This window comes from Sorex araneus, chromosome 7, assembly GCF_027595985.1.
Source record: "Sorex araneus isolate mSorAra2 chromosome 7, mSorAra2.pri, whole genome shotgun sequence".
Taxonomy (NCBI): domain Eukaryota; kingdom Metazoa; phylum Chordata; class Mammalia; order Eulipotyphla; family Soricidae; genus Sorex; species Sorex araneus.
Window position 1 is genome coordinate 27,085,384 of NC_073308.1, and position 25,268 is coordinate 27,110,651.

Genomic DNA, 25,268 nt, shown 5'->3' on the forward strand with positions numbered 1-25,268 from the left:
CAGGGAGTGGGGAACGCCCCGGCTCACGGTCCCGGGGGTAGCCGGGGGCGCTCGGCGCGCGCGCCCGGGACGGAGCTGGAGCCCCCACGGCGCAGGTGCGCGCGCACCTGCTGCCGCCACGGGCGCCCGCCGCGGGGGCGGGGCGAGGGGGGGCGCGTCTGCGGCGCGCGCGCACCCGGCAACGTTCCCGGACGTCCCTCCGTGCGTGGGCGCGTCGTCCCGGCGCTCGGAGTCGCGGGCCGGGGAGTCGGCGTCAGGCCCGCGGGGAGGCGGGGAGCGGCGTTTCCCGCGGCGGCTCCCCCTAGCGGCGGCGGCCCGCGCGGCGGCGCGGCGCGCAGTCAGGCGTTCTCCGCGGACAGCCGGCGGCGGGGCCTCGGCGGGTAGCGTGGGGTCCTCGGCGCGGGGGAGGCTGCTGGCGCTGCTGGCGTGGGCGAGTTCGGCTGCCTGTGCGGCTGCTGGCGGCTCGCGGCGGCGGCGGCGGCGGCGGCGGCGGAAGCGGGCGCGGCGGCCGGGCCCGGAGGAGGCGGGCGCGGCAGCGGCGGCGGCGGCGGCGGCGGCGGCGGCGGCCGGGGCCGGCGGGCGGCGAGGGGGGGGCGGAAGATGGCGGACGTGCTCAGCGTCCTGCGACAGTACAACATCCAGAAGAAGGAGATCGTGGTGAAGGGGGACGAAGTGATCTTCGGCGAGTTCTCCTGGCCCAAGAACGTCAAGACCAACTATGTGGTGTGGGGGTGAGTGGGCGCCGGGCCGCGGCGCGCGGGGGGCTGGGCGGCGGTCCCGCGGACTCGGGCGCCCCCGGACGCCCTCTCCGCCGCCCCCTCCCCCGTTTCCCTCAGGGCGGGCCGCGGGGGGCGAAAAGTTTCTCCTCGCCGCCCCCGAAGTTGCGGGAGTGGGCGCGGAGGGCGAGGGGCGAGCGGCGCGGGGGGCGGGGAAGGGGCGCGGGGGGCCCCGGGCGCTCCCCGCCGGCGCTTTGTGCTGGGCGAGTTTTGTCTGTGGGCGCGAGGCTCTGCGGCCGGCCCGCCCGCCCCTTGGGCTTCCTCTCGGCGCCCGTCGGGGGTCCCCGTGGCCCCCCGCCCCAGCAGCCCCCCGAGAGAGCGGCGGGAAGCCGGCCCGGCCGAGTCAGGGGCGGGGGCGCTCCCGCGGCGGTGCCCCGGGGGCGCGGGTCCGAGACGCGGGCTGGCGTGGGGGTGACCCCTGGGAGGGGCTGGGCCGGGGAAACGCTGGGGAGCCGTGGCCTCCTCGAGGGTCCGATCGTTCCCGTGCCCCAGGGTCTTTCCCCTCGGCGGGGGGGTGGGGAGAGTTTCTTTCGCATCGTTCGAACCTCGGGCCGGAACTTCTCGCTCTCGTTGGGTTTGAATGAGCAGGAGCCGCGGTCCCGCCGCGGAAAGTTCGGGGGCAGGCAGGGGAGGTGCAGTCGGGTGGGTGGCTGCTGGGTTTGGCCCGGGGGAAGGGGGGTTGGTTTGGCCGGAGGAAATGTTGCTGAGGCCCTGGCACGAGGGTGTCCGCGGACACGGTGGCGGCGGATCCGCCCCGCCGCCTCCTTTGAAACAATGCGGGACTCCAGGTTTCGCGGCTCGGTCCGGGCTTTAGGAAGAATCTACAGGACCCTGGTTCTTGCCTTAGGGTTAATTGAGTTAGAATGGCTTTTGCACAGACCGTGGTAAGGACTGCCTGCTAGGGTTGTATTTATTTATTTTTCTGCCACGGACTTGCAAAGTTCTTCACGCCGGAGTTTGAGGCGTACAGTGTTCCAACCCCAGTCATGTCACCCGCGCTCTCGCTTTCTCACTCCAAGAGGGGAGCAGGTCCCTTGACTTGGGGTGTTAGGAATAAACTTGTGGTTCGGGCCGTAGACGGTACGACAGGTCTTTTTGTGGGTGGGTTAAACGAATGAACAGAGCAGCCTCGGAGGGTCGGAGCGGGGGTCTGAAATGGTTGGTGAGTGGCGCTGCAGGGCGGAGACCCAGCGGGCGGCGAGTGGAGCAGCGCGGGGGAAGTGGCATTGACCGCGCTCGGTGAGCCCCGGCAGGGATGGGGCGCTCACGTTTGTGGGAGTAAGTGGCTTCTTGCACTACGAATTTGCATCCCTCAATGAGACTGTTTTAGCAGGGGTGGAGTTCGTTCTGGTTCGACATCCTAGGGCTAGTCTGGCGGATGTCATAAGGACCGGGCTTCTGAAGTTCATTGTTGTGGTTGCTAAGAATGTGATGGAGTTTGTTCAGCGGCATCCCGCTTAGGACACCTTTCTAAGGAAACAGGAGAGATTCCTCCAAAAATTGCCGCAAGGAATACTTGAGCTTCTCACAGTTTGTTTTACAAATTCCATGGGTGCTTTCCAGTTTGTAGCTGATTAGGGTTCTCTTCTCATTGAGAAAGCCCCGAATCTAATTTGTGTCAAATTCTGAACAGAGTATAAAATACCTTCCTTTGGCTTGTTTGCTTTTGTTTTTGGGTCATACCTGGCGGTCTCAGGGGACCAAAGGTATAAGGATGTTAGGGATTGAACCTTGGTCTGCTTCATGCGACGCAACCGTCTTACTGTACTGTATTTTTGGCACCCGTGCCTAATTTCTAACAGAAAAAAAAAATTGCTTTAAAGAAAGCAGTTTTCTTTAAAGGAGAGATAGTTCAGTAGCTTATGTTAGTGTTGGGCCCTGAGCACAGAACAGGTGTAACTCCTCAGCACTGCTGGTGTATTCCCCACTACAGACCTCCTCTCAATTTTTAAAAACATTTATTAATATCAGTGATTTGTATGCCTATTTTATAGTCTGTGTCCCTAGGACCACCCAATTTCTTGAGTGAAGGGCTCTTGAGGGGAAAAGCTTAAGAGTGCCCACCTCCCACCTGCTATTGCATGCCCTTGTTATGTCATGCCTTCAATCATTTCCAGCTTTTGTGGTCGTTTTTTTCCCCATGACATTTCCACTTAGCATTGTGCATACTTTTTTGTATTCTTTCTAGCTATGTTAAATCTATTGTTGGATAGCAGAGTGGCTATCAACAAATGAATATATCTAAATTGAATTGTCAGTAAGACTTCTATGTTTATTTTTTTCAGAACTGGAAAGGAAGGCCAACCTAGAGAGTACTACACATTGGATTCTATCTTGTTTCTGCTTAATAATGTGCACCTTTCTCATCCCGTTTATGTCCGACGTGCGGCCGTAAGTAGAACTCATTTTTTGATTTAAGAAATTTAATGGCGGGTATAATTTGGCACAGCTGATTTTCCTCATGGATTGTAAGGATTGAGAGTAATGCCTATGAAAGTCAAAATTAACTTTTAAAATTGATGTCAAAATCACCGTGTGGTTCAAAATTAATGATCATGCAGATTTTAAATCTGATGTTTTTGCTAAAGTATGGAGGATGTTTACAACAACAAAAGTTTTAGAGGGGCTGGAGCAATAGGCACAGTGGGTAGGGTGTTTATCTGGCATGCTGCCTACCTTGGTTCAATCTCTGGTATCTCCTATAGTCCCTGAGCTCTGCCAGGATTAATTCCTGGGTGCAGAGCCAGGAGTAACCCCTGAGCATCACCAGGTGTGACCCAAAAAGTTTCAGAGCTTTTTGCAGGGCTATTAAAAATGTGTTAATTTGTGGAATGATCATATTATTTAGAACTGTTGTTATCATGAGGTTTTATTTTTCATGAGAAAGAATGAAAATTAGCATTTAAATTTTTTTTTAAGCAAGGGAGTAAATGCAAAAATCTTTTATTGATAGAATTCATTTTTAGTATTTTACCGTTAATCTGCATATAAGTGTTTGAACACTGCTTTCCAGAGAGATGTATTTAGTGTCAAATATATGTTGAGCAAGTAGGGTAAAACTATTTGGGACTGGGAAATAGTAGGTTAAAATGCAGAACTTATCCTGAATTATGTTACCAAGTGTTTTAAAAACTGAAAAGGGGGACTGGAGACAGCTAACTGTGCTGGATGGAGCCTTTACTTTTAGGTTGCCTGAATTTGATCCCCAGAACCCTCTGGTTCTTAGATAATGCTGGGAACAGTCCCCAGCATTGCACAGGGAGCAGCCCCTGAGCACCAGACCCGGAAAACCCGAGTTAGTGCAGTTGGTCCTGGACAGCATTTGTGGAGTGGGTGTAGGGGACTCTCCCAAATGGTGCTCCTGGGGTATTCCTGGCAGGGCTGTTGTTCAGTGCTGTGGCCCCAGGATGTGGTACTGCTTAGACTCTGGGCCTTCCAGGATTCTTGTCAGGTGATGCTTTGGGGCCTTGTGCTGGGGATTGAACTAGGGCTGGGCGCAGGCAAAGCATGCACCTTAACATCTGGATTAGCTTCTGTCTCTGGATTTTTCCCTAAGAGATGCATTGGGATTTCTTGCTTTCTTTCTCGCTGTCTCTCTCTCTCTCTCTCTCTCTCTCTCTCTCTCTCTCTCTCTCTCTCTCTCTCTCTCTCTCTCCTTCCTTCCTTCTTTCTTTCTTTCTTTCTTTCTTTCTTTCTTTCTTTCTTTCTTTCTTTCTTTCTTTCTTTCTTTCTTTCTTTCTCTCTTTCTCTTTCTCTCTTTCTCTTTCTCTCTTTCTTTCTTTCTTTCTTTCTTTCTTTCTTTCTTTCTTTCTTTCTTTCTTTCTTTCTTTCTTTCTTTCTTTCTTTCTTTCTTTCTTTCTTTCTGACTTTGGACAATTTGAAAAGTTACCTAAGCTATAGGTGAACTATGTAACTTATAAAAATAGGAAAAATAAATTAAGTTAGGTATGCCATGATTACCTAAAATGCGGGTAGCACTGTCCTCCCGTTGTTCATTGATTTGCTCTAGCGGGCACCAGTAACGTCTTCATTGTGAGATTTGTTGTTACTGTTTTTGGTCTAAAAATTATTACCATAAAAGACATAAAGTTATCATTTAAAAAATTAAACATGCATGCAACACTTCGGATCATCCATGACTGTATTTCTGGTTGAGAGAGAGGTAAGGAAGTGTCAAGATGCTCTATTGAATCACAGCCCTATCCAGTTGACTGTGGTAGATGCTGGGCTGCTATGGTAACTTCACACCACCCCTGGTGCTGTTGCACTGAGCTCAGCGATTGCAGGAATCTGCTTAAAGGGCCCATGATGTCAGTTATTTTTCTGAGTGGGTCATCTCCAGTTAAAAAAGATTTGTACAAGGAATTTTGATTCTGTCCTCTATTCTCAAGTTATTTGAGGGTCGGGTAATTTAAGCTTCCCCGGGCAATAAAGATAATTCTGATGCCTGATTTCAATTTTGATGTCATGTGCTTGGGGAATGGTGTAGCACATTACTGCTAGCTAGGAAAGTGATAGTTATTACTGAGGACTGTAAGACCCTTGCCTGTAGACCCTAGGCATCCTAAGATTTAATTCTTAACTACTTGACTAAAAGGACAGTCTGAATGTCTTTATACTCCCACCCCCTTACTCCTTTGTCTAATTTGCACTTAGGAGCACACATACCATTTCTCAAGTTTTTACAACTCTGTGATAGACGTTTTTTTTTTTTCATTTGGCTCCATGTGTGCATAATTCATTAGTGATCAAGTGATGAGATTTGTGGTATCAGATTTGGAAACTAAATTAGAAAAGTAGTGAGTCTTATTGTCCCACTGCTCCGAGGAGAGAGTCCCATCTTTGGAAGCAGTGGGGCTGGCACACACATGGGGCTCACTTGATGGCCCAGGATTGAACTCAGGGCCACATGCTGGCTCTTGCTGCTTTCTAAGTGCTGTACTGAATTACTTCCAGCAAACTCTTTTTGCTGCGATTTCCAGCAGTAGAGCTGTCAGGATTGCTGGGACCCAGGAAATCAAAGCTCTGAGAATTGCTTGGACTCTAGCTCTTGCACTTGGCTTTAAGATACTGAGCCTCTTTCAGATCCCTGCATTAGTTTTTAAAGTGAGCAACCAGACAAACCTCGTGGATTCTTAAAAAATGTTTGTAAGCAGAAGTTAAAATGTAAAACCTGTAAATAATACATTAAGTCGTCATAGATCATGTCTTTCAAGTGGCGCAGAAATTTTGATGCTGTGAAATATGATTAGTATTCAGCCAAAGACAGTAAGACTTCTTCCCATTTTATTGTTGATTCTATTTAGAAACAAATAGATTTTTGACTATAGAATCTTATAGCCACCAGCTTCTTCTGTAATCACCTGTTTACTCCAGTGGTTTTCACCTCCCCCTCCTCCCTCCCCCCCCATGGGAAGGCAGTGCTCTGTGGTGCGCAGCCACTGGGCCACACCCAGGGATGTTTGGGGTGGGAGGCTGGCATGGGCTGCTGGGGATTAAAATTATGGCTTTGAGCATTCTAGGCATGCCTGGTCACTTGAGTGATCTCTCGTCCCCATTTTCAGCCTTTTTATTATTTATATAGGTTTTGAGCACCTGGCAGTGCTTTTCAGCTGCTTCTGGCTTCCTGATGGGTGGGCAGAGATGACACAGATGGTGAGAGGATGGAGTATGTGGTACTGGTATCAAATCACAGTCAGCTACATGCAAAGCAAGCACCTCCATGCTATCTCTTCAGCCCTTTTCAACATATTACATTAGTAGATCAGCATTGGTTCATGAACTAGCAGTTGAGAGCTGCATGTTTACATTATTAAAAATAAGGAAAATTATTTTGTTAAAGAATTCATTAGTTTTTTTATGGCCCATATATGATTTGGTACTTAGACTAAGTAACTTTTGCCCCTCCGTACCTTTTTACAGATGACTACTGTAGGAAATTAAAAGACCATTATCTATATTAACAAATGTATTTTCTTGGATTATATCTTAGTTCTCACTCTTGATGAATTAATAATGCACTTTAAAGAAAGTTATTTAATGTGGAAGATAAGCAACTTTTAATGATTTTCTATTTAATCTCTCTTTTCCCCTTTATTTGGTTGTAATGCCCAAAGATAGCACAGTGGGTAGGGCATTTGCCTTGCATGCGGCCGACCCGGGTTTGATTCCTCCATCCTTCTCAGAGAGCCCAGCAAGCTACAGAGACTATCCCACCTGAATGGCAGAGCCTGGCAAGCTACCCGTGGTGTATTCGATATGCCAAAAACAGTAACAAGAAGTCTCCCAATGGAGACTTTACTGGTGCCCGCTCAAGCAAATCAATGAACAATGAGATGACAGTGCTGCAGTGCTAATGCCTAACTTACTTGAAAGAGTTCAGTATTTTGAACTCCGATTTTGTCTGAGAAAAGAAAGCACTTGAGAATTATTGCATCAAATGAGTAAGAAATAAACTTAAAAGGTATTAGCCCCCAGTATACAAATTATCATGGATAAAATTAAATGTTAAAGTTAGTTTGGGGGGGTCTTAGGGTAGGAGTAGATAGATGGAGGGTTCCTGGTTCATTTGTAGTAATAATCTTATGTACGTTATTATAATTTCAGGAAAAAATTTGACTGGAAGGTAATACGCTTAAAAACTTTAAAAGTTTTATTAGGTTCTTTTAGCGTGGATTTCTAAAAATGCTCCATTATCAGGCATGTTATAATAAAATTCAGACACATGATTTTTATCCTTGTCAAGTTTCTTACAACTTTTTGAGTAATAACTATTTAAAATTTTTGACTTTAGACTGAAAATATACCTGTGGTTAGAAGACCTGACAGAAAAGATCTACTTGGATATCTCAATGGTGAAGCATGTGAGTGATTGTTATATTTTGCTTTCAAACATCATGGTTTGCAGTAGTTTGTGATTTAGTCCAACATCATTTACTGTAACAAACCCACCACCAGTGTTAACCCTCCACCACTGACTCTGTCTCTTCTCATTCCCACACCTTCACCCGTTAGTAGTTAATTTCTTTATTATTGTTATTTTTTATTTTTTTGCTTTTTGGGTCACACCTTGCAATGCACAGGGGTTACTCCTGGCTTATGCACTCAGAAGTTACTCCTGGCAGTGCTCAGGGGACCATACGGGATGCTGGGAATCGAACCCGGGTCGGCCTCGTGCAAGGCAAATGCCCTACCCGCTGTGCTATTGCTCCAGCCCCTTAATTTATTGATTGGTTAGTTTTGGGGTCACACCTGGCAGTGCTTAGGGCTTACTCCTGGCTCTCCACTCAGGGTTCACTCCTGGTGGGCTCTGCGGACCATATGGAATGCTGGGGATTGAACCTGGGTCAGCTGTGTGCAAAGCAATCATCCTCTCTGCTGTACTATCGCTTTGGTCCCCTAGAGTCAGTTTTGTAGGTAGTCTTTCAGGACTTATTCCCTTACTGTTTCCTTACATGTATGTGAGTGTGTTTTATGTTTAGTTTTATTTTTGTGGACCACACCTGCTTAATGCTTGGGTGTGGGGGCTGTGGTGTGGCTCAGCACTCCTGATCAGACCTGGGCCTCTTGCATGCAAAGCATCTTTCCTGTTGAGCCCTCTCTCCATCCCTCTCCATGCTCCCTCCTCTTTCCCTCTGATTCACTTTCCAATTCACTTTGGTCTGTCTTTCTGTCCAAATTACTAAAATCCTTCTCATGGCATCAGTGTAGACTGGATTGGCGAAACTTTGGTCTCTCATATCCAGCGCTTCCTTGATCTCTCAGCGTTATCTGATACTGCTGACTTCTTCCTTTTGGGATGCCTCTGTTCTTTTGACACCTAGGGCACCAGACAGTTTTTCCTTTGTACTCAGTGACCACCTCCTTTTATTTGCCCACTTCTCCAATCTCCATTACTGACCTTCTTGAGTTCCATGTTTCTTAATTTCTGTCACATCTTTCTTTTGATACTGAATAAAAATCAGACATTGAATATTTACAAAATAAAACTCCCCTTCCCTCCATTCTCCCCTCGAGCAAAACAAACTTAGCAAGTTTGTTCTGTACATTCCCATCTCAGGAAACTGTTTTGATTGTGTTATGCTTGGCTTAACCTGGAGACCTTTTGGATTTCTTTTCTCTCAGACAGTTTACAGCCTATTAGCAAATATTGTCTACTCCCACCTTGTTCCATCCTTCCTCTTGGGATTCTTGCTAACCCTTGTTTTCTGTGGTGGAGTCTCAGACTGCTGGTTAGAGTGACCTATTTTTCAGAGACCTGTATATTCGATTGTGTCTCTTACCCACTCACAGCCGCCCTGTGTGCCATCAGCTGTTGTATAAGTCTCAAACCCTCTATCCTGCTTATGTGATCTGTTAGAGTCTCCTTACCTGCTCTACTGTAGCTCCAGCCCTACATCTCATTCATATCAGTGCTCGAGTTCAAATGTTTCATCAGAGAATTTATTTGACTGTCCTAGAATTAATTGCTTTGTACCCTTGTGCATATATCGTATTGTCATTTATTTTTCACAAAGTGCCTTGTAACTTGAAATTATACATTTATTTGCTTACATATATATTGTGTGCCTTTACTTACATAGACTGTCACTAGAGGGTAAACTTTTTTGTTTTTGGCTTTTTGGGTCACACCTGGTGATGCTCAGGGGTTACTCCTGGCTCTGCACTCAGGAATTAACTCCTGGCGGTGCTCAGGGGACCATATGGGGTGCTGGGGATCGAACCCAGGTTGGCCGAGTGCAAGGCAAATGCCCTACCTGCTGTGCTATCGCTCCAGCCCTTAGAGGATAAACTTTTAAGGAGGCAGGTGGTATTATGTGCCCAATATTTAGAACAGTAAGTCTTTTAGATGCTGAGTAAAGGAACATGACTTCGTGTGTAAGTACCAGAATCTGATGTGTGAACCCCTGGTCACAGCAACGTCACTAATAAGGGAGGGATGAGTCTATGAGGAAACAATCCGCTTTATCTAATTTACAGTTTGCTTTTGTAGTATCACTTTGTAGTAACCTCCACTGAGAAAAATTCGATAGTAAATTATTATTACAGATTTAACATAGAAATTCTCTAATCTTTTATCTAAGAGTTGTATATGGAGGGGCTGGAGAGATAGCACAGCGGGTAGGGCGTTTGCCTTGCACGCGGCCGACCCGGGTTCAAATCCCAGCATCCCATATGGTCCCCTGAGCACGGCCAGGGGTAATTCCTGAGTGCAGAGCCAGGAGTAACCCCTGTGCATCGCCAGGTGTGACCCAAAAAGCAAAAAAAAAAAAAAAAAAAAAAGAGTTGTATATGGAAATGTATGAAACCAAATGTGTATATATGCATAAGTATATATTTATGGTGTTTGTCTACGTATGCATATATGCCTGTATCTATATATAAAAATTGAACTCACAGCTTTGGATATAGCTTAGAGGTAGAACACTTGACATAAGTGTGTGAGATCCTGGGTTTGACCCCCCTCCTGCCCCCCACCCCAACACGAAGTTAATTCATTGTTACATTGTAGTATCAAACTGTTAGTATTGAACTCTCCTGAACTCTCCATAGACTGGCCAAAGCATAGTTCATCTCATGTATACTGAGACTTAAATGATATTCATATATTGATACGGATGGATTATTGGATAATGTTTAAGAAAATAGGCAAGAGGCAGCTCCAAGGACTGGAAACCATGCATTTCTATTTGGAGTTGTGGGTTGACTCATATAATGTGTAGTTTTTCAGCGCCTCAGCAGTGACTCCTAGCACCACTTGGTATATTTCAGGAACCAAAAAGCAAGGTTTAGTATACTTCCTTTTTATGCTTTTCAAAAAAGCAGGGGTAGGCATAAAATCATAATTTTAAACTTATGGTTTCTACAGAAAATTCTGCGAAGTTCTTTAATGAGACAAAAACAGTGCTTACATACAGTGATAGAAAGTAAGTGGATGGGGGACAGTTTCTGTTCTTTGTTACAGTTACATTGTTTTGTGTAACTCAGGAACTAGATGATTTAATTTGAAGGCTTGTACAGCAGGTAGGGCATGAACCTTGGTTTCAATTTCCAGTACCATTTATGGTTCCCCAAGCCCTGCCAGTAGTGCAGAGCCAGGAATAAGTCCTGAGCACTGGTGGGTGGCTCAAAAATAAAAACAAAACAAAACAATCCATCAAAACCAAACAAAACAGAAGAAAAAGATAGTAAAGTAAAAATACTTAAAGGTACTAGGATGTGACTCAGTGGTAGATAGCATGCCTCATGTGTGAAGCCTTGGGTTCCATCCCCAGCACTGCACAAAATAGAAAAGGCTTCACATTCTGGCTGGAGCCACAACAGAATGTCTTCGAACACCAGGCGACTCTCCATGAACTCCAGAAGAAAAATGTTTAGGCATCCAGCCAGGGTTATGTGTGAGCCCTGGTCATTGCAGAAAGTGAAGCGAAGAAAAAAAGTGGATGGGGAAATTAAAGAATTTGCTCTTACAGACTTTCTTATTTTTACAAAGAGAAATCACTATGTAGAAAAATAAGAATCTAACAAATCTTGAACATTTTACTAATGTAATAATTGCTCAAATACTGGTTTTCTCATTAAAATCTTCTTAAATCTTCAGCAACATCGGCAAGTATAGACAGAAGTGCTCCTCTAGAAATAGGTCTTCAGAGATCTACCCAAGGTATGTATAGTCATAAGTTTTTATATTTGAATTTCACAAACCTGTTTACACACTGTACTAATAATATTTTTTGTTCTTATAGTCAAACGAGCTGCCGATGAAGTTTTAGCAGAAGCAAAAAAACCACGAATTGAGGTAAAGGAATTTTAAAATGATGCCTACTGAATTTTAAAATCGTATCTGCTGAACTGGAATTGTGTTTACGTAAGAATTCCTTGATTACAGTACTACTGTGAATTTTCTGGAAAAATTTGTTTGTAATGGAAAGAAGAAGTTGCTTGAATTGTAATTTAGGAATTCTTACTGTAGGGGCCAGAGCAATAGTAGAGTGGGTAGGGCTCTTGCCTTGCACATTATTAACTCAGATTCCATGACTGTATCACATAATGGCCCCCCGACTCCTGCCAGAAGTGATCCTTGAGTGCAGAGCCAGTAGTAAGCTTGTGAGCACCACTTGGTGTGTGCCCCAGACAAATAAAAGGAATCCAAACTCGTATGTAAAAGCTGTGAGGTTAAGTTAATAAATTTTATGTATGTTCTTTGCTTTTATAGTCTTATATTTTATTGGTGTGGTTTGGGCCACAATTGGAGCTGCACAGGTCCTACTCCTTGCTCTGTGCTGGGAGGCTGCCACTTTGGGAAACCTTACGTTGTCTGTCAGGGATAGAATCTTGGACTTCTTGCATGTGAAACGTGCTTTAGTCTGTGAACTATATTATCAGGCCTACCTTTTTAGTAATAATGAAGACAGGTTTTTTTTTTCCCCTTTGGTGGATTTTGTGTCCCAGCAAAACAGCAGTGCTCAGGGGTTACTTGATTACTCCTGGCTTTGCACTCAGGAATTACTCTGCGGTGTTGTGAGGCCATATGGGATGCTGGGGATCTGCTGGGGATTGAACTCAGGTTGGTTGTCTGCAAGGCAAATGCTCTACTCACTGTACTATTGCTCCGGCCTTGAAGACAGTGTTGGATTAGAACTGAGGTCAGGAAGATTTACTGGACCACGCGCTCAGTGACAACTGACGCAATATTCCCATCTTAGTACTCGGAGATCACTCCTGGCAGTGCTCAAGGGCGTGTGTGGTTGTTGAGATTAAAACAGGTCTCAATGCAGAGCATGCTCTTCAACCCATTGAGCTGTATCTCTCTTGTCGAAAACCTTCCTATAAAAATTTACAATAACTATTTTACTGTAAAATATCAGACAGTAAATATTTTAGACTTTGTGGGCTACTTAGTCCCTGCCCAACTAGAGTTGTTGTTTGCACCTATTATGGTGCAAACACGGGCGTTGGCTGTACAAATGTGAACAAGTGTAACTGTGTTTCAGGAAGTTTTACAGATATGATGGTCAGCCAGATTTGGGCTTGGGTTGTAGTTTGCCTTCCCTTGGAATAAGATGGTGTGGAAATCAGTTTCATTCTTAAGATCTTGAACTGCAATACGTGTTTATTGCAGTTTCTTCTTAAAATATCTATCAGGACCAGATAGTTCAAAGGTTAACGTGCTTACTTATCGTGTGGCATGACTGTGACCGTAGTTCGGATTCCAGCACTGTTTATGGACCCCTCAGTGTAGGTGGTGTGGGCCCCCAAAACATAGAAATTCACATGTCAGGTTATAGGTAATCTTGTAGCATCCAGCCAGGCATGTGAGTGAGCCCAGTGATTGCAACAACAGTGAAGGGAAAGGGCTATTGAGTGGAATGTTCAGAATATTGCTAAATATGGATGAAATAAAAATGGGTTCAAAACCAACATGAAGAGCAGGATGTTTCATATACTATCATTAACTTGAACTTTACAAGAAGTCATATATCATTTTATTTCATTTTATTTAAAATTCAAATAGAGGGCCAGGGATGTAGTTCAATGGTAGGGTGAATGCTCTGCATATATAAGTCCCTGGTTTCGATCCTGGCATCACAGTCAATAAAGATAGCAAATCAAAAGAGTTGTACTTTTTGCCTGTTATATAATCATAAGAAAGGTAACTGTTGGTACTGGGGAGATCACTCAATGGACAGGGGTGCATGCTTTGCATGCTGGAACCCTGAACTTGAACCCCCTCCACCACGTGGTCCCCACGCGCCGCTTAAGGGTGACATTTCAAAATATTAAGCACTGTTAAAAGAGACAAAGTTGATTAAATCACTACAGTAGAATCTGTTATAGAATTTGATGCAAAAATTGTTGACCCCACTCCTCACCCCACTCCCACACACACGTGGCAGTTCTCTGGGTCTACAACCAACTATACTTTGAGTATCAGGCACTGGTGGAAAAGGGTCATGCAGTACTTGTGCTCTTAACTCCTGGAGCCCTTTCCTTGACTAAAAATAACATATTTTTATCTGAGAAGAATATGACACATTGCCATTGTTACTGCTGTTACAAAGGTAATAATGAAGATTAGTTCCTTGTTGTTCCTCTGTAGGTGATGGTCTCTATAGTTAATATTGATATATGGAATCACTGGACTGGAGTGATAGCACAGCGGGTAGGGTGTTTGCTTTGACGCAGCTGACCCAGGTTCAATTCCTCTGTCCTTCTCGGAGAGCCCAGCAAGCTACCGAGAGTATCCCGCCTGCATGGCAGAGCCTGGCAAACTACCTGTGGTGTATTTGATATGCCAAAAACAGTAACAATAAGTCTCACAATGGCGAAGTTACTGGTGCCTGCTCCAGCAAATCGATGAACAATGGGACGACAGTGCTGCAGTGCAGTGCTGTGTAATCACCACCATTCACATTGAGGTTTGTGGTACTATGTATGTTATCTCTGATCACAGGCTAAGAAGGAGTTAATGACTTGCTAAGTTTTACAGAAACAGATTTAGAGTCTAGGTAGTTTGACCTCTGGCCATTTCACTGCTGGGCTTGGATTGTGTAGCAGTAAATTGGAAAATCTCCCCAATTCTATGCTTAAGAGAAGTTGTGACTCGTACAAAAGTGAGTTACTTAGGGAAAACCTGAAACTTACTTGGAAAAACCTGAAAATATTTGGAATAACTGTAAAGCTTAGGAATGCTAGTTTTCTAGTATCATAGTAAATTGAAAGGTTAGTCGCAAAGATCATAATGAAATTTATTTATACAGCATATATAGTTTTTTATTTTAATTTTTGTGGTTTTTTTTTTTTTGCCACACCCGACAAACCTCAGAAGATTACTTCTGGTGGTGCTTGGGAGACTGTATGGGATGCTGGGATAGAACCCATGCCTTCATTGCATGCAAGGCAAGCACCTTCCCACTGTATTGTTTCTGTGGTCTTTGTAACTTTAAAATAAATTACTTGAGGACCTGCAAGGGACTGTAGTAGGAGAGAGAAATCTTCAGGGCAGGGATTTAATCTGCACTTCTTTGGGTAATTGTCATATCTTTTATTATGAATGGCAGAAATGCAGTATATTTGTTAATTATTCTTGAATTAATTTGAATAATGTGTTAGAATTTTTAAAGTGTGGGACTAACTAGAGAGCAGCTCTTTTTTTTTTATCATATTCCATCAGCCATAGACACTGTAATCCTTAGTTTTCTCAATCATCGAATATTGAATTAGCTCAATTACTTTGTTGTAATGGGCTGGAGCGATAGCACAGCGCTAGGGTGTTCACCTTTCACACGGCCGGCCCGTGTTCGATTCCTCCGCCCCTCTTGGAGGGCCCAGCAAGCTACCTGTGGTGTATTGAATATGCCAAAAACAGTAACAATAAGTCTCACAATGAGAGACATTACTGGTGCCTGCTCGAACAAATCGATGAGCAACGGCATGACAGTGACAGTGACTTTATTGTAATTGTAATTGTAACCAAATACTATCAAAACTGATTTTTTTTGTTTTTGGGCCACACTCAGCAGTGTTCAGGGCTTACTCTTGGCTCCCAGGGATCACTCCTGGAGGGCTTGGTGACATATGGGATCGAACCCCTGTCATCTGGGTGCAAGGCAAACACCTTACTTACTGCACTGTTTATCACTCCAGCCCCGAAGCTGAATTTTTTACTTGAAATTCTTATCTGTAAATTAGATAGATCAAAGCTGAGAGCTGAGGTTGAATTCATATAAGTGGCCCATGGGGCATGTTGACAGAAAATCCTATTTTGAGTTAATTACTCTGAAAATGCCTAAGGTTTTACTTCTTAAATTTCTTACTATGCTCAGAGATTCAGAACCTGGGACAACAAAAGAAAAAATGTTGCTCTCAAGTGAAAATGATGAGATTTCTCTTTATCTTTAGTGATATAATCTCTTGAAGACGATTTATTTGTGGTATAGTATCTATCTGTATTATAAGGAAATGAGTACTTAACTATAAAAAAAGTTTTGCAAGTCTTTTGGTAAGCTTTAGTCTGTTCTAATTTTACGTGATTCAACATACATTTATTATTGCTGCCTTTATGTAACTAAAAGTAATCTTAAAGTTGACTTAAAAGCTAGTGTTGTCTGGAACTGTAGAGGTTGAAACTTCAATGAGGAAAAATTATGTGCAGTTTTTTTCTCTTTGGCTGTAAAAGTTGAACAGAATTTTTCACTAACAAGTGCTGATTTTTCAGGATGAAGAGTGTGTGCGTCTTGATAAGGAGAGACTGGCGGCTCGCTTGGAGGGTCACAAAGAAGGAATTGTGCAGACCGAGCAGATCAGGTAAGAATTTTTCTTCAGTACAAAACAGGCAGTTTAGGTATCTGTTACTGCAAAGTGGATTTGAATATGCCATCTACGTGTGCATCGACCTTTTATTATCGATAGGGGGCTTTTTACCTGTGCTCTGGGTATGCTTTCTGGAAAGTGGTCTTGGTTCTGTTACCATTTTGATCTTAAATTTTACTCCATAATTTCAGCCCCTTTTTTTTGGGGGGGTGTGGGTGGAGGGAAGCACAGGCAGGTGTACTCAGGGCTTTCTCCTACTCCTGTACTTAGGGATCATTCCTGGTGGGGCAGGGGACCACATGTGGTATCACATGCAAGGCGAGTGCTGTACACTCTCTGCTCCAAAGCCACTCAGTTCATCGTGTAATTTCTTGCTGTTTAATAGAAGTCTGCAGATTTTTTCTGTAATGTGTTATATGTTTAATGTTTTATTTTTTCTTTTTCTCGCCACACCTCCTTGTGCTTAGGACTTGCTCCTGGCTCTGCTCATGAATCACTTGTGGCAGTGTTTGTACCATATATGGGGTGCTGGGGATTGAACCAGGGTTGACTGTATGCAAGACACACACCTTAATCCTTGTGCTTTCTCTCGGCCTTCTCTCCCCTAGCCTTACCTTTTTTGGGGTGTGTGTGTGTCGGGGGTGGGGGGAGGCGGGGGTGTTTGGCCACATGCTGTTGTGCTCTGGACTTATTTCTGGCTCAGGAATCACTTCAGGGAACCATGTGTGACGCTGGGGATGGAATCCAGAACAGTTGCTTGCAAGGCATGAGTCTTACCCACTGTATATCCAGCTAAATGTATTTTGCTTTGCCAGTTTACACTTCTTTTTTGCAGTTGTTTAAAACTTTTTTTTTCTTTCGGGTCACACCCAGAGATGCACAGGGGTTACTCCTGGCTCATGCACTCAGGAATAACTCCTGGTGGTGCTCGGAGGACCATATGGGATGCTGGGAATTGAACCAGGATCAGCCGTGTGCAAGGCAAACGTCCTACCCGCTGTGCTATCGCTCCAGCCCCTAAAACTTTAAAGTATTTACAAAGGTATTCATAGTTGAGTTTTCAATATATAGTATTGCAGCACCCATCACCCACCAGTGTCAACTTCGCTCCACACTGTCCCCAGACTCCCTGTATCATGCTGCCAGCCTGCCATCCTGACAGGCATCATTTAATTCTTCTGTGGTAGATTACTCTTATTGTAAATGAATGCCCTGGCCTGGATTGGCTTGTGGCATTGATTGTATTGTTCACCCCTGGTTGATTTTTGGAGGCAGGGTCATCCCTCATAGTGTGAGGCAGGCGTATGGAGTGGGAGGGAGTGGGAGTGGTTGGTCAGCTGGTCACTCCAGGCTTGGTGCTTGGGACCATGTAGATTGAACCTAGGCCTCTCTGGTTTAACCCCTGATTATCATTGTATTTACTGTAACTTACGATTTTCTTCCATGGCATAATGTGCTTCTTGTGGAAAGTATATTTGAACTTAAAATTTGAATGCAGATTTGTAAAAGCTTTATTGAGGATAACTGACAACAAATATTATGCATTTAAATTATAAAAGTGGATACATTTAAAATGTTTGTGTTTTTGTGAAATCATAATTAAAATGAGCATAGACTCATCCCTGTATTTTCCTGTATACCTTTCAATGAATTCCATTCCTCTCAGACAACCAGTGACCCATTATTACTATAGGGACATTTTTTTCTAGAATTAAATTTAAGAGGAATTATGTTGTCTTCACTTTTTTTTTTATCATTTAGCTTAATTATTTTCAAATTCATTTATAGTGTTGGTTGTTTCAGTGGTAAAGTGTTTTTGTTGTCTTGGTACCAGTGCTTGGACACAGCTCCTCCTCCATGCAGATTGTGAGTTTTACGTTGAGCCACATTACAGCCTAGACATTCTTTTTTATTTTTTTTATTGTCAAGCACTATTCCACTCTATGGCTTTATCAGTGTTTTCTCAGTCACCTGTTGATAGATGATTTTTATGCTGTGTTTTGGCTGTTGCCATTAAAACTACGATGTATGTATACAAATTTTTGCATAGATTTGATTTCTTTCATTTTGGATATATACCCGGGAGAGGAAAGGAAATAAATAATACAGCTTTATTGATAGAAGTAGCACTTTATTATAGTATCAGATAATGTAGTTGCAACAGTGTTAACATTTCCAGTCTCTGCTTATTGTCCTGGTAGAGTGACAAGGGAACACACCTGGCTTTGTTTAGGACTAACTCTGTTTTCAAGAATAACTACTGACAGTAGTGAGGGGGGTGCCATAATGGCTTGCCTGGGATTGAACTCAGGTCAGCAGGTCGGCCAGGACGCTTTACTATCGATCTGGCCCAGGGAAGAAGCCCTTTTTGAACATCACTTTGTATTTTCTTTAGGAATATTAGAGGTTATATTTTAAATATACTTTTGTGATCTGCTTTCAGATACTGTTTCTATATATGGTACATTGAATAGCTTAAAGCTTACTCTTGGTGGGTTGCTGAGTATTGAACCCAGGAATCAGTACATTCAATGCTTTTACTTTACTGCTGTGCCACATCCCACCCCAGAGTTCATTTCTCTTTTATGAGATGGGAATTTTATCACACATTCTCTTTTATGTGCGAATATGGATAGTTAGTATCATTAGTCTCCAAGAAATTGTCTTTGTGCCTATGTAGCTAATCACTTGTATTTCATTCATAGGTAGATCTGTTTCTTGCCTCATCTGTTCCATTTGCAGCTGTCTGCTTGGCCAGCACCACAGTGTTTTTACTACTGTTACACAGTGAGGTGCAGTTTGCCTTCTTGTTCTTCTGGAAAGGGGTGTTTTTGGTATTTAGGTAGTCTTTGCATTTCCATCTGGTTTTTGTAATGAATGTGCTATTTTCCTAGAGGAAGGCCTCCTGGGATTTTGGTGGGACTCTGTAAGCCAGTTTGATGGGAACTGACATCTTACTCAGCCTTCTGACTTGTGAACAGGAAATATTTCCCCAGTAGTAGGAAAATCTGTAGGATTTTAATTTACTTTTGTTTCAGCTTGCAGATCCTTTATGTTTTTTTTTTTTTATTGCTAAGTATTTCATACTTTCTGGTGCAGTGTATGTGGTAAAGAGACATAGTTTAGTGCTTATTGCTAGTACAGAAATATAGTTGAGTTTTGTGCAAAAGCTAGTATCCTGTAATAATACCTACTTCATTGATTAATACCTACAATTCCTCCCCTCCACCATAAATTTAATTGGCTTTTCTGACACAATTGTCTACACATAAAATAATTATTTTTTTTCCCCCATTCTTTTCAGTGTCTTTTCTTGCCTCACTACACTGGCTTAATCAATATTGATGTGGGAATATGGGATTAGGCAGTCCTTTTCCTCATTCTTGGTAAAAGCATTTAATTTTATATAAACATTAAGTGTTAGGTTTTTTTAAGGTACCCTTTAATAATTGAGGAAATACCTTTTTTACTTTACATTTTGCTCCATCCCTCTCCCCCACGTGTATGTGCATGTGCATGTGCTTGGGGGCTTCTCACTCCTGGGCGTTAGGAGATTGCAGTACTAGCCTCCTGCATGGAAAGCGTGGGCTCAAAGTGCTTAGAGCTATCTCCCTAGCTCCTGCTGAGCACTTATTAGAAAGGAATGTTGGCTATTGGTAGATGTTTCTCCTGTTCTCTATTTCAGTGATCATCTATTCCTTTTTCTTTCAAGTGCATTGCTCTTTGGGGAGAATAGAATTTTATGAATAAAATCTTCTTTATTTTGTTATTTCTTTTTGGGTCACACACCCTTCGGTACTCAGGGGTTACTCCTGGTTCTGCACTCAGGAATTACTCCTGGCGGTGCTCCAGGGACCATACGGGATGCTGGGAATCGAATCCGGGTTGGCCACGTGCAAGGCAAACGCCCTACCTGCTGTGCTATTGCTCCAGCTCCCAATAAACTCTTCCTGATCATTTTAATAATCACTATCATTTCATAGCAGATTACCCAAAATTGGCTGGCTAAACAACAGACCAATTATTTCTGTGTGTCTGGAGCCTTGGGATGATTTAGGCAACTGCTTTGCTTCTGGGACTGTCGTGGGGCTACAACCTCTGACCCTGTTGTTGGCTATAACTGTGGTCTTTTATAGACTTGACTGGGAAGGAATCTGCTTCCAAGCTTGCTAATATGATTGTTCCTTGAACTCAGTTCCTTGGAGGGTGTTAGATTGACATGTCACTTCCTCAGTTGTCACTTAAAAAACAGTGACTCTTGGATATTTACCACATATCTACTTTGTAATATCTCAGCTTGTTTTGTCAGAGTGAATAAAGAGTGCAAGAGAGAGGCCAAGCAGAATAGAAATTAGATGATCTTCAAAGTGATACTCTTACAGAAGAGTAAGATTCTGTAGGAATCTTACTTACAGAAGATTCAGTCTATACATACCCACAGTGGGGAGGGAATTACCTGAGGCTTCAGATGTCAAGTGGTTATCATTAAATTAGCATTTCAAATACCACCATAATCATAATGTGCATTTTGAGAATGTGCATTGCTGTATTCAGCTTACTCACGTCTCTACAGGGATTACTTGTGGTGGTGCTTGGGGCAGTATGTGATGCCAGGGATGGAACCTGGGTTGGTCAGGTGTAAAGCAAGGGCCTTACCTGCTGTAAGGTCTCTCTCACCCCAATTATAAATTTATTTAAAAATACTTAATAACCTCCACATTTACTCTAAGAGACTCTAAGGGATTGTGTCACACATTTTAAGAAGCTGGAATTTAAGATTACTATTTCCTCAGTGCTTTTGAGAGAATTTACTAGTTACTTGTGCTTTTGTTGTGTCATCTCTGATTTCATTATTGGTCTCACTTAAAGTTGATCAATTTTACTGCTTATCTCAGAGAACTAGATTAGGGTTTTCTCTCTTTTTAATTCTTCAGTGTCTTTTTTAGGTTTTTCCTTTGATGCAGGGCACACCCAGCTCTGCTCAAGACATCCATTCTGACTCTGCTCTCAGGAATCACTATCACTTTGGCCCATATTCTATTTCTCTTTAGTGTCAAACATTTTAATAGTCTGTTAAGGTCACAGTTGAGGTCACTGATTTTACTTGTTTTTGTGTTATACCTGGTGTTCAAGAATCATTCCTGACTATGTTTAGGGGACCCAATGGGGTGCCAGGGATTGGACCTAGGTCAGTTACATGCAAGGCAAGTGCACTGTCTGCTATACTGTTGCTCGAGTCCATGATTTAAGTTGTAAAAGTATACTTTAATAATTGCTCGTTTTAATAGATTGTATTTTTATTTTCTATTCTCTTAACTTTTTTTTGTTTCCCATGTGATTTTTTTTCTTTGGTTCAGGATATTTTCACAAGTAAATTATTTACTTTCCAAATGTTTGGGAATCATCTTGATTTTTTTCTTTTTTTTTTTGGTTACAAATATCCTATTTATGTATTTATGTCTGACAGTGGGTATAGTACAATATGACTTAAATTTACTTTGGAGTATATTGAAACAGGCTTTTTTGATCATAGGTACATTGTCTTGCTAAATTTTTTTTTCCCTTTTACATGTGAAACTAGTGTATCCTGCTGATGGTCTAATAGTCAAATTGGTCCATAGTAAAAAGTCAAAATAGTAAAGTTCTTATGTGGTTTGTGTGTGGTTTTGGGTAAAGAACTCAGCACCACATATATGCATTGCATTTCCTGCGTTTATCCCTGATTCTTGTCAAGTCATTGTCTTCTTTAAAAAAATTATTGAGCTGGTATTGAAATCTAAATGAATTTGCAAGTTTTTTTTTTAATGTAGGAGTACTGTTATTTATGCAGACACTGATTAAGCTGACTGAAGCAGGCATGAACTCCACATTACTTTTTTTTTAAAAAAAACTTTTTGTTGAATATCTGTGAGATAGACCATTATAAAACTGTTCATGATTGGGTTTCAGTCACACAATGATGCAACAGCTATCCTCCATCATTTATGGCAGTGCTTTTGGATTGTGGAAGCTGGCAACTGTGGGGGTCTCTGCTTGCCACCAGGCTACATGGTGGCACTGAAATTCGTTGTGGGGGTGACTCCCAGTGCATTCAGGAGTATTAGGAAGTGGGTGGAAATAGCCCATCCCAACTCCGAGAAAGCCTGGAGATTTCAGTCACAGAACCCGCATACCCAGAGTTTTAGTAGATAATGTCTTGGTGAGATTCATCCTGAGATGGTGGAGTCAAGCTAGGGAATGACAGCGATTTTGGATTGTGAAAGCAAGTGGCTGCTGAGAGTTCTGCTTGGGCAGGCACTGGGCTGTCCTGCCCCCCTCCAGTTTACCCTGGTCTGTTCAGCCTTGGTGGGTCTGAGATCTATGGCTTTTGATCTCTTTTGAGTTATTTTATAATTATTTATGGGTCTCTGAAGCAAGGCTGAAAAATGAGCTTGTGTAGCTGAGCCGGAGGTGGTTTGTGGGTGTGACTCCCACATGCCTAACTTTTGGGCATTTAATTTCTCAAGTTATTGGGGTCTGGCCAAAGGCACAGCAGCAGTTTTGGGGTATCAGGAAGCCAGAAGGCATCATCAGGCTGCTGATGCATTAACCCCGAAGGTACAGGTTGACCTGCCAGAGGCACCTTATGCCCTTACATTTGTAGTTTTATCTGATTAGGTTTTTCTTTGTATGTTTAAACCATTTTCTTTGTTGCTTTACTGGGGATCATTGAGAGTTTCACATAGGCCAGGCCTATTTGAATGTGATTATTCATGTGGTTAATTTTAGTGTGGCTATTTGCCTTTTTTGGGGCCTCTCATTCTTTACCTTTTTTTGGCTTGTTTTGGGAAGGAATATTGGTTTTAGTTCTTATTTTTACTTACTGCTGGTTATAGTTATTTTAATGGTTGGTTTAGAGTTGATGGTTTTTTTTTTCTGTTTTGTATTTTGGTTTGGGTCACACCCTGCAATTCTCAGGGTGTGACCCAACGTCCTGGCTCTGGACTTAGGAGTCACTCCTGGCAGTGCTCTGGAAACCATGTGGGATTCTGGGGCTCAAATGCAGATATGACATGTGCAAGGCTAGTATCCTGTCTGCTTTACAATCTCTCCAGCCTCCAAATTTCTGAAAAATTTTAATTTTGTCTTCCCTCTTTACTGAGTATAATTCTGTTTACTCTCTTAAAAGTCCTTATAAAAATACCTTCTTAATCAAACTGTTTCTGATAAGTTTCCTTAGCAGTATTTGTGAAATGAGCCATTTATTTTCTTTGACAACCTAAATTTTTTTTTCCCAGTTGCTGATGCCGTACCATTGATTTAGGGAAATTTGCTTTATGGTTCTTTTCTCAACGTATGTTGAGCTTCTTGAGAAAAATTTAGGGTTCATAATTTTCACTGGAAATTTTGCACATTGTTTCTTCAGAGTTTGTTGCTCTCTTTTTGAAGTTCAGCTACTCATACTTCTCTTAAAGATGTCCAAGAACTGATTTTGCTCTTTTTTTGAATTCCTTTTTTCCCTATTCATATTGCTTAGTTTGTGTGTCTCACTAATACTTTCTTCTGTAATCCCACATATTTTGTAGTTTAAAACATCTGCAGATTAACTGTTAAATGGCATACAATGTGTTTACTTTGTTGAACAGATGATCTTAATATTTTTGCTAATCCTACATCTTTGTTAAAGTTGGTTTTGGTTTAGCTTATTCTGGCATATATATGTGTGTATATGTATATATGTGTGTAAATATATGTATATAAATACATACACTTTTTGTTCCTTTACATCCCTTTTTCTGGAGATTAGATACTTTGCATTTTGTTGAATGCTGCATATTTTTGTATTTTTCTGAGTTTTCTATAGCATTATTTTTGGATAGTACATGTAACTTGCTCATTTGGGTCTTGGACTTTTAAAATTTGTTGTTTAAATAGTGCTCAATTAGGGTAAGTATTTTCCACCTATTGTTGTAATAAGGCAGTTCTTGGTTCTCTAGTATTCCATGATGGAAAAATTTTAATGCGGCAAGTGGGAATGACTACTATTCTGTACCCTGTGTGAATTCTGGGTGTTGACTTCCTTATCACAATTCTGTGATGGTGCTAGGCCTATCATTAATTTCCCTAATGCCACTGAACTGATTATAATTAGTATTTTATTGGAATATTTCAATGTAGTGACCTTTGTGTGTCTGTGTATTTTTTTTTAAGTTGTAGCCTGATAATTGAAAACCATTGATCTAAATTGAACAAGATAGTTTGTTTTAGCCTTACACAAGAAATTAATCTGTGTACCAGCACCATGGACAGCTGCTTAAAACTCTTGTTCTAAGGAACTTTTTTTTTTGTGTAGGGCTACTAGGTGTGCTGTCCTGTGAATTTTAGCCACTGTATTGCTTTGTTTTTTCAGCTTCCGTTTTCTAAATCAGGGAGTCCGTTTAATTTTGTGTGGGTTCTCCCTATGTCATGCAGACATTTTCAGGATATTACACTGTGGCATTCGTATACCTCACTTCATTTAGTTTTCATTTGTCAGCCCTGTCCCTTACTGCTTGAAAATCAAATGTCTACTTCTGTGTCTATTTCTGTGGCATATAAAGGCCTCTCTTGTTTGTGACTGGTTGTACTAAGTCAGGAGTCTTTACCTATTCCATTTGTTTCATCATGGCGCCTAAGTTCCAATGATTCAAAGTCCAATTCGTGTTTGAATATAATTTAGAAAAATATTAGAAATTGGCTCAAGGCATGCTGGTATGCCTTTCATTTTAAGAAAGTTGAACACTACTATATAAAATGAATCAGATATTAGCTACACCTCCTATAGAGTACCTTTATACCTAATATAAGTAGTACAGTATACTTTATAATACTACCTGCATATTTAAACCTGCAGGAATTCCTGTCCTTTTTCCTGATGTTGTTTAAACGTATTTCAAGATTTTCATCTTGTGATTAGACTTATAATTTTGTCAACTGTTAAGGTACCCAAACACTTCTAAACTTTTATTTACCATTGTACATCATGAAAACACTACAGTTTTTTATTATCATTTTAATAAAATCTATAATTTTAGTGTTGTCTTTAAAAAATAAATTCTGAAAGCATAATCTTCTTTTGCTACTTTACCTGTTATTTGAAAGTCAGGTAAAAGCTGGGGAGGGGGTTCAAAGGTGGTTTCATTTTCCAGACAGTAAAAAAAA

At 42.3% G+C, this 25,268-nt stretch overlaps 1 protein-coding gene across 1 annotated transcript in view; it reads left to right on the plus strand.

Annotated features, from left to right (window-relative positions):
• The first annotated feature begins 545 nt into the window (after positions 1-545).
• CDC73 (cell division cycle 73) overlaps positions 546-25,268 on the plus strand; it is a 96,320-nt gene continuing 71,597 nt past the window's right edge. The window contains exons 1-6 of the mRNA XM_055144348.1: positions 546-731; positions 3,062-3,167; positions 7,570-7,639; positions 11,377-11,439; positions 11,522-11,574; positions 15,994-16,082. Coding sequence (XP_055000323.1) covers positions 601-731; positions 3,062-3,167; positions 7,570-7,639; positions 11,377-11,439; positions 11,522-11,574; positions 15,994-16,082 — 512 coding nt within the window. The 5' untranslated portion in view covers positions 546-600. The remainder of the gene's footprint in view (positions 732-3,061; positions 3,168-7,569; positions 7,640-11,376; positions 11,440-11,521; positions 11,575-15,993; positions 16,083-25,268) is intronic.